Source organism: Gymnodraco acuticeps, unplaced genomic scaffold, assembly GCF_902827175.1.
Source record: "Gymnodraco acuticeps unplaced genomic scaffold, fGymAcu1.1, whole genome shotgun sequence".
Classification (NCBI taxonomy): Eukaryota; Metazoa; Chordata; class Actinopteri; order Perciformes; family Bathydraconidae; genus Gymnodraco; species Gymnodraco acuticeps.
In genome coordinates this window covers 1,842,513-1,852,814 of record NW_022990501.1, presented here as the reverse complement: position 1 = coordinate 1,852,814, position 10,302 = coordinate 1,842,513, and the positions used below count along the sequence as shown (strand labels likewise).

The window sequence follows — 10,302 nt, the reverse complement described above, 5'->3', positions numbered from 1 at the left end:
TTACCCCCTGATTGTAGCTCTCTTGATCTACTGAATGCAATATGCAAGATGGAACTCCAGAGCATTTTTGGAGACGTTTGCATTCCCCTCAGAATTTTCTTGACGCTCCCAGTTACCGTAGCTGCTGGTGAAAGATCATTTAGTAAGTTGAAACTTATCAAGAGCTATTTAAGATCTACCATGTCGCAAGAGAGGTTGAACAGCCTTGCAATGTTATCGATTGAAAGCAAGCTGGCTCTGTCACTTGATTTCAAAGAGCTCGTAAAATATTTTGCCACCAAGAAGGTCCGGCGATTGGCGTTCGGGATTTAGGGATAAAAATCCAGTCTATGACAGGATTGTGGGATGTTTCCCTATAGTAAGCTGACAGGCTACAGCCCACATTGTGAACAATTACTATCTGATGCATAGTCCTCTAGCACTACATTTTTCATTGTTTGCTGTAAGTGTGTTCATGTCCTGAGAGTTTATTGTTTTATAATTGTGTTCAAATCTTCAGTTAATTTATACTTTTGTCCTTGTGTTGTTCAAATCTTAATTTAATAAGTCAAAGAATGTTGAGATTTGTTTGTGTTCATTCCTGTATTGGGTGTAATTTTCAATTAAATAGACAGAAGATAAAGTTGATAGTCAGTGCATGTTGATTTCTTGCAGTCCATTACAGTTCATTAACTTCAACAGGGTTTTCGAGGTTGGGTTTCATCGTGTCGTTTAGGGGGTGGACGCAAGGTCATGACCCCACCAGTATCCAAGAATCCTGAATTGTCCCCACCAATAGCTCAACACTTTTCACTCGCGCCTCCTCAAATTACTTGCGCGTGTAACAGGTAGGGCTTTAGCACTCTGCTGAGAAAGGCAGCAACCCGGCCGCTACAGTAAAAAAGCTAATGCAATGCAATAAATAAATGGCCACATTTTTTTTAGCGTGCACACTAACGCGCACTCGCATGGATTGGGGGCCCACAAATAGATTGTTTCATGGGGCCCAGAATTTCCAGCTACGCCCCTGCCTACAGTCAGCGGCACTGTGAGTGCAGACGTCGATGTATCCCATTATCATTCATATCACATCATAATGTATCATATATTTCCTTATCTGAGTCAGCTGAGCCGTATCTGGCCGTGCAACACAGTGTCACATACTGTATGCATAAGTATTATTTTAAGCAACACATTAAGTTGACGAAACACTCGAGACAAATGTAATTAAAGTCAGATCCACTCGTGTCTTGGACGGGGCAGTGATATCATAAACCTGTTAATGTACGCATTCAAACACTTTTTCTTTTACCAGCTGTATTCACCTTGCAGGTGCAGCTATGTGGCTTTTATCCTGGATAAAGTGTTTAAGTCATGGATGTTTAAAGTTTAACTTCTTCATATGTCTAATATTATAGTTGACACAATTCATTCAGGAAGTATGACGCTGCGCTGTCAGTACGCTTCTCCATGTCTGTGATTGGTCAAATGCTCCAGATACCACCCCTTTTATGTGAACGCGCACCTAACTAGATAGGACACGGCTGGCTTGAGCAAACGAGTTGATAGCCAGCGTTGTAGGACAGTTTAGCGAGAGCGGCTTTGTTTTGGATTAAGTCAACCGGATAACTCAAAACATATCCAGGATAGGTTGAACTAGATTCGTAGTATACCCTCCTGGTCGGGACCAGGTTAGGTTGCAGGCTAAGAGCTCAACTCAGTGAAAGCACCGCCTGCTGACCAATCAGAGCTCAGTGTGCAGAGTTTAAAGCGATCAAGTGATATTACAGGAGAAAGGAAATACAGAAAAGCTGCCGTCGCAGGAAAGACGGCCGGCAAAAATCACCGACTGTGTGAACGTGAACATTAATAGAATATTATCTCCCATCTTCAGAGCAATCTGACTATTATAACATTAGCGTTAAGAAAGCTTACTTAAATATCTGCCACAACATAAGTAACCGGATCAGAGTAACATTAAGTAGCCTACAGTCCGTGACATATCACTTCTGTATCATATATTTTCTGATCTGAGTCAGCTGAGCCGTATCTGGCCGTGCAACACTCACAGTGTCACATAGCCTACTGTATGCATAAGTATTATTTTAAGCAACACATTAAGTTGACGAAACACTCGAGACAAATGTAATTAAAGTCAGATCCACTCGTGTTTTAGACGGGGCAGTGATATCATAAACCTGTTAATGTATGCATTCAAACACTTGTTCTTTTACCAGCTGTATTCACCTTGCAGGTGCAGCTATGTGGCTTTTATCCTGGATAAAGTGTTTAAGTCATGGATGTTTAAAGTTTAACTTCTTCATATGTCTAATATTTTAGTTGACTTTTCATTCAGGAAGTATGACGCTGCGCTGTCAGGATGCTTCTCTATGTTTGTGATTGGTCGAATGCTCCAAATACCACCCCTTTCATGTGAACGCGCACCTAACTAGATAGGACACGGCTGGCTTGAGCGATCCACTTGATAACCCACGTCGTAGTACCGTTTAGCGAGAGCGCGTATGTTTTGGATTAGGCCAACCGGCTAACTCAAACATATCCAGGTTAGGTTGAACCAGCTTCGTAGTACAGGCCCCAGGTTAGGTTGCAGGCTAAGAGCTCAACTCAGTGAAAGCACTGCCTGCTGACCAATCAGAGCTCAGTGTGCAGAGTTTAAAGCGATCAAGTCATATTACAGGAGAAAGGAAATACAGAAAAGCTGCCGTCGCAGGAAAGACGGCCGGCAAAAATCACCGACTGTGTTAACGTGAACATTAATAGAATATCACCTCCCATCTTCAGAGCAATCTGACTATTATAACATTAGCGTTAAGAAAGCTTACTTAAATATCTGCCACAACATAAGTAACCGGATCAGAGTAACATTAAGTAGCCACAGTCCGCGGCATATCACTTCTCTATCATATATTTTCTTATCTGAGTCAGCTGAGCCGTATCTGGCCGTGCAACACTCACAGTGTCACATACTGTATGCAGAAGTATTATTTTAAGCAACACATTAAGTTGACGAAACATTCGAGACAAATGTAATTAAAGTCAGATCGTGTCTTAGACGGGGCAGTGATATCATAAACCTGTTAATGTACGCATTCAAACACTTTTTATTTTGCCAGCTGTATTCACCTTGCAGGTGCAGCTATGTGGCTTTTATCCTGGATAAAGTGTTTAAATCATGGATGTTTAAAGTTTAACTTCTTCATTTTTGACTAGTATTAAAGTTCACTTTTCATTCAGGAAATATGACGCTGCGCTGTCAGTACGCTTCTCCATGTTTGTGATTGGTCGAATGCTCCAAATACCACCCCTTTCATGTGAACGCGCACCTAACTAGATAGGAAACGGCTGGCTTGAGCGATCCACTTGATAACCAGCGTCGTAGTACAGTTTAGCGAGAGCGCGTATGTTTCGGCTAACTCAAACATATCCAGGTTAGGTTGAACCAGCTTCGTAGTACAGGCCCCTGGTTAACGCTGTTAGCTCGTCCATACCCATAAACCAGTGATCTTACAATGCCCATGATGATAGGCGGGAGACACAGCTTATATCACATTTTCTACAAAAATCTGGACCCAGCTTTCTTAATTTGTCACTTCGGTTTACCCTGCATCCACTTTGTCATTCTACAGATTTCAGTGGGGATAGATGTTCCGACCATGCTAGCCGGCTTTAGCACAATAAGCTTCTCCCTCGTGTAAACAAGTCATGGGGTTGCTGCGAAACGGCAGCAAATAAATGGCAACAAACAGAACTCTCTATACAAGAACATTTTTATAAAGGGCACAGCTTAATAAATTACTAATAGAAGTCGCTGAACGAGAATGACAACAGTAAGATCAAATACGAAAGCTGAAAGTTGAAAAATAGTACAAATCTAGCAGAAGCAACAGGCTGCATGCACTGTTGGGGCATGTGCTCAATTCATTTCACATGCAGCTGTTTGACAACTTTCCAGCTCTTTATAATCAATAATCCTGTTCATACTGTATGTTAAGCATTTTAAACAAGCAAATAGATTTAAAAAAGAAAGTTTAAATGGTTACATTTAATGATTTATCTGGGAAGGCAAATATTGTTTTTTGAGTCTGAATCAATCAGAAACCGTTTCGAAATACTCGCTATCAATTCCACATGCTGACATTATTCTTGAAAATCTGTTCAAATAAAAACAAGGATTTATGGCAGCTACCAGGGCTTACTAGAAAATTGCTCTAACTGTTGTCTAAATGTCACAGGCCACAATCCAGCTCCAGAGTCATTCACACAAGGCCTGGGGGAAGCATCATAAAGGTTACACATGTCAATTATGTCTGATAAAGTTTGGAATGGAAGAGTTCTGTTATCTCTGCACATTTAGTTCTTCCATTGACACATATGCAGGGGAAAAACTGGACTGACCAAATATAAAAAGTCATTATTCATCAACTTTAAAATTAGGTTAGTTTGTGTAATGGTACCTTTCATTGCAGCAAATGCAGTCTGTGATACATGATCATTTTAATTTACGACAAACTCCCAGACTGAAAATAACATTTATTTGATGTTTTCTTTATCCTTCTCTCTATCTTAACTCTATTGCAGCGTTTCTCAAAGTGTGGGGCCCGCCCCACTGGTGGGGCGCAGAGATGTGATAGTGGGTCGCGAATGGACGCGATGAACGGGAGATTTTTTTTTTTTTTAATACATTTTTTGGACCTCAGGCCGGAATCGAACCTGGGTCCTCACGGGTGGTAGTGGACTGTTACAGCCGGAGACTCGCAATGGCGGGTGTTTGCGGCGGCGGATGCGGTCCCGGGGCAGCGGCGCTGTGAAAGTCCACGGCCCATATGCCAGAGCCAGCGGCCCACCGAAGGCAGCAGCCCACCAACGTCAGCGGCCCACCGGGAAAAGTCCAGAATCTCCCGGTGGCCAATCCGAGCCTGCTCACACACATAACTGAAACCAAATGAACGTGAATTCTGTCTTGGAGTGGAGAGGGAGTATCCAGTAATTGGGCAGAGAGCTGTGCACATTCTTCTTCCCTTCGCCACATCTTACCTCTGTGAAATGGGTTTTTCAGCTGTTGCAACACTGAAAACCAAATACAGATCTAGGCTCAATATTGAGCACGACTTCAGAGTGGCATTATCAAGCCTGCAACCACGTTTTGAAAAGATGTGCAGTGCAAAACAGGCTCATTGCAGTCACTAATAATCCAGTGATGAGACTCATGCATTCAATTGGTCATTTGCATTGCTGAATGTATTTCCTGAATGTATGAATGTATTGATTTGTTATTGATTTTCTCTATTTTGAACTGATGTTATTTGTTATTGAAGTTATTTGTTATTATTGAGTGAAGTTATTTGTTGTTGATTTTATTTGTTATTATTGACTGATGTTATTTGTTATAAGATGTAGAACTTGACGTTATTTAAATACATAGCTTGGCCTACCATTGATAACACAATAGCTTGGTTTCAGTCACGTGACTTCTATGATGCGCGAAATTCAAGTGGAGGTCAGGAAGTGAAAACGCAATCATTCATCAACGCAGGAATCATGGAGGACACCAACTATGTCAAACAATTAAATGAACCTGCACGCCGCAGATATCGTGAAAAAATCACAGCACACATCGGATACGATCCGTATCAGCTGAAAAAAAACGACTTTTCTCGTGATTTATCCGATTTGCCCGCTGTTGAGGCGATGGATATCACCAGCTACCTCGTCCTTCATACCGCCTACTACACGGCTAGCCAGATGAAAGCGTATAAAAGCCTGGAAGCTTTCAACTACTTCGTGTGTGGATGGGTGAATGACCTCGCCACCAAAGAGGCATTAAACAAATGTCGCCTTGTTTTTGCCCGGGTGAGTGTTAACTACCTATACCTTCTTACCTCTAAGTAGCATTATTAGGAGACATCTAGCTAGCTAACTTTAGCTACATGGACTCATGTAAGGCAGTGTTACGGCTGTCGCCTTGCCTTCAGCATTAACTGGCCTGTGAGTGTGTTGTGTGTGTATATATGTATATGTTTGTTATGTGTATGTGTTTAGCTTAGGATATATTGTGTTTTGTGTGTATAGACAGCTCAGAGCCTTTGAACAGCCTGCACGTTGTTTATATCACTCTATGTTGAGGTTAATATTAAAAACAACCTCTTTACCAAGACCATCTGGTTATGTGTTGCTTGTGATGTTGTTAAATGTATGTTACCAACTCGCAAGTTGTGAACTGGAGCTTCAATTGTGTAGGTCAACCATTCCCAGAGGTCTGGAGAAACACCATTAAAAACGTGGATTGTAGCTAAAGAAGATGGAGAGGTTGTTACAGCACACTGTAACTGTATGGCTGGGTAAGTCATAAAATAAATATCCCAACCCAAAGCATATTTGACACAACACTTAAGCTCAGACAAAATAATGCCTGCTATAATATTCATGTTATACCATTACTAGCTTTTACGATCAATCTAGTTATTCTAGTATGTCTCTGTCTATACAGTTTGTCAGAATCCTGCTCACATGTTGGAGCAGTTCTGTTTGCAATCGAAGCAGGTGTGAAGATGAGAGAGACTGCATCCTGCACCACTGAGAAGTGCAAGTGGCTAATGCCATCACATGTCAAAAAGGTATTCAGACCCCAGTGGTCAGTCAGCTGTTCATGCCGTCCTTGCCTGTCTCATTGTTACACTGCACCTACATGTATGTTCACATACATGTTGGTCTGTCTCTCACATGTGCAGATTCCTGCTGCTCCAGTTGCGATGATAGACTTTTCATCCGCAAAATCCAAAAAGCAAAAAACTGGATGATGCCATTGCTGGAAGGACAGGTGAGAAGCACACATTTCAGCGTCCCACAGTCCAGGGTTCAAAATTGGAGCGAGGATCAGAGAGGTATATGCAGTTTTTCAAGACTTTGAGCAGAAATTCCCCAAGAAGTGCTGCACTGATGTCCAGGGAACCATATTACAGAGAATTTGTCCCTAAATATGTGAGCAAGCTACCTAAACCACTACCTCAGTATAGGACACCAGAGATGCTACAGCTATCCCCAACAGAGTTGCAGAATGCATGCCAGGACTTCAGACAGGAAGAGCTGACACAGCCACAGGTCCAGGCAGTAGAGGAGGAGACCAGAAACCAGAGCTTATCAGCAATATGGTTTAGCCAAAGAGCAGGAAGGATCACAGCCTCAAGACTGAAGCAGGTTCTACAGACTAGTCTTGTACAGCCATCAAAGTCCTTGATCAAGTCCATATGCTACCCAGAGGCACACAAGTTCTCTACAGCTGCAACAAGGTATTTATTAGGGATTAGGGAGCCAATCAGAAAAGCAAACTGTATACAGTTTTTCTCAGACGCGGAGGGATACCGACTTGTTGTGAAAAGTAACTTACAATTCTACCCGTGGTATACGCTGATTAGATCACGTATATCAGTAAGTTACAGTACAAGTAACTTATAACTAAATTCATTATCATTACAAAACATGATTCACAAAATATTCAATGCATAAAAATACAGAGTGTGTGTGTGTGTGTGTGTGTGTGTGTGTGTGTGTGTGTGTGTGTGTGTGTGTGTGTGTGTGTGTGTGTGTGTGTGTGTGTGTGTGTGTGTGTGTGTGTGTGTGTGTGTGTGTGTGTGTGTGTGTGTGTGTGTGTGTGTGTGTGTGTGTGTGTGTGTGTGTGTGTGTGTGTGTGTGTGTGTGTGTGTGTGTGTGTGTGTGTGTGTGTGTGTGTGTGTGTGTGTGTGTGTGTGTGTGTGTGTGTGTGTGTGTGTCCGCCCGAAAGCAGTATGAAGGAGTACAAAGTCTGCACCACCAGGGTTTCAGCTGTAAAGACAGCAGGCTTTGGCTGAACCCTCAATGGCCATACATGGGAGCGTCGCCAGACGGGTGTGTCACGTGCACCTGCCATGGAACTGGTATCTGTGAGATAAAGGTAAGTTATTTGTTCAGTATTGTGCTACAGTAAAGCGGGTAAGTATAGGATTGTGATCCTGAGTCTGGGGATCCTCTCCCAATACATTTTGAGCTGCAGACACTTATTTACAGTACAATATATTACTTTTCTTTTCATTGAACTTTTAGTGCCCACACAGCAAACAAGAGGAGGCCAATCTTCGCCTGTGTGCTGGAGAACAGGGCTTCTGTCTCGTCAACGATGGGGGCACTGTGAAGCTGGACAGGAGACATGCCTACTACCATCAAATACAGGCTCAGCTCCACCTCGTTGATGTTGACTACTGCGACTTTGTTGTCTGGACTAAAAATGACCTCTTTGTAGAGAGAATTGTGCGTGATGTGGACCTGTGGGACAACATAATTCCCAGAGTCGAGCGTTTCTTCAGACTATGTGTTCTCTCTGAAGTGTTGGGACAGCAACTTACAAGGGGAAAGGTAAAAGTCATAAAGAGTTGGTGTGCTCATTTTTTTCCACAAGAACATGTTAGTGCATAACTATCAGGTGACTAAAAGCCTCCTCTCCCTGTCTGCTGTTCCATTTTTCAGTTTCAGTTGCAAGATGATCAGGAGGGAGAGAAGGCGTGATTACCAGCACCTGTGGTCTGTCCTGGTCCCGGAAGTTGTGGTTCTCTCCTTGTTGCATTATTATTACGTGCCGTAGTGGGTGCTGGTGTTTGGGTGTGTGTGGGTGTCTTTTTCTCTCCCTCTGATCTCCCCAGGTGCTCCCAATCTCCAATCAGCACCTCCATATAGGACATGAGGAAGGTTGCAGTCGCTCTCCCCTTATCTTAAGCTTTGTTTGACAAGTTGGCTGGTGAGCCCTTTTTCGTTGTGTTAATTAAAAGACCACTTTATGGCGTCAGAGATCAGTTTCCTCTCCTTTTTCTCTCGGCCGGTTATGTTGTGTGTCGCTACTTCCCTTTGTACCCCTATATTTACAAGGGAACGTAACATTTGCACAGTGGCAGCTCTTTAACCTGCATTACAGCACCTTCATATTCACTGACCACACTCACTAGAGGAAGTAGGGCTGTGTGATATATTGCTATTGTAAAAAAGATGTTTACTGAAAAGATTAAATGATACTAAGACTGAATAATACATGGTTTCTTATTTACATTTACAATAACCCTCAATGGCCATACATGGGAGCGTCACCAGACCAATTGTCATCTCTAGAATATTGTTGAATGAATTAAGCCTGAATGTAGATGAAAGTTGTATATTGAGTAGGGCTACACAATTTTCAACACAAAAAGATGTTTACTGAAAAAACTTGAACACAAGATGTTTGAACACAAAAAGATGTTTACTGAAAAGATTAAATGATACTGAATAATACATGGTTTCTTATTTACAAGACTACAGCTCCATGACTTTACTCCAATGGGACGACAGACACTGACAGATTAGACAAGGCACAGCAAATAACCCCAATCTTGTCAATTAATGCTAGTGCCTCACCTGGTTTTGTTAGCATGTGCTCTATGGGCACAGCCCTGCATTGCAGAATCTGATATTTTCTTCTGACTAATCCTATGACAATTTCAACATAAATACGCACATTAGCTATTTTTCTTGTCTCTTCCACCTAGTATGCTGACAGCTGACTTTTCCCCCTGGTTAATGCAGGCATCTTTAGTGAAGCACAGTAAAATCCCACACTATCGGCAATATCGAACCCACGGTCTGCTAGGACAATATCTCCAGGTAACAGGTTTTTTAGGAGCCCACTCTGTATTGTGATCTGTTTATCACTAACTCTTCCTCCCCAGGCACAAGATATGTAGGTAACATAGCCTTGGGGAGCAACACCAATCAGAAATGTAACAGTATGGTGATGCTTGTAGTTGGACCATGTTTGTGCTCTAGCTAGTAAATTAGAGGGCCTCTCAATAAAAACTTCAAAAACAGTCAACAATCACAGCAACTCTACATCCAAATGCCTGTCTGAATCCCATTGGCATTGTAGCTTGAAGTACATGTCGCTCTGGCCACTCAATTATAAATTCTGTACTCTCGTGAAGTATGTCAATTAACTTATGCCAAATTCTAGAAGCAGTGGAGAGAGAGATGTTGAACCTGAAAGCCAAATCTTTCAGAGGGAGATTTAGTCTCAGCCTCAGCAAAACTAAAATGAACTGTTCAAATTTGGAGAGCACAGACATAGGGCCACAGGTGATGTACAGTATAGGGCTCGCACAGTTGAAAAACCTGAAGTAAAACTAAGAAGTTGGGGAGCCTGGTGTAAAACTTTGTTTTCTCTTCGTTGTTCTCAAAGGACTCCTGGTTGAACTTTGTGTCCAGTGCCATTGTTCGAAGATCTCCCAGCTCTGTTGTGTTCTGTCTCAG

The 10,302-nt window shown here is 42.3% G+C and overlaps 1 protein-coding gene across 1 annotated transcript; it reads left to right on the top strand.

The window, feature by feature from the left end:
- Positions 1–5,339: 5,339 nt before the first annotated feature.
- LOC117552907 lies at positions 5,340–6,797 on the top strand. The gene is made up of 4 exons (XM_034226589.1): positions 5,340–5,850; positions 6,238–6,338; positions 6,488–6,614; positions 6,729–6,797. The coding sequence occupies exons 1-4, from the start codon at positions 5,539–5,541 to the stop codon at positions 6,795–6,797; spliced, it is 609 nt and encodes a 202-aa protein (XP_034082480.1). The 5' UTR covers positions 5,340–5,538.
- Positions 6,798–10,302: the final 3,505 nt, after the last annotated feature.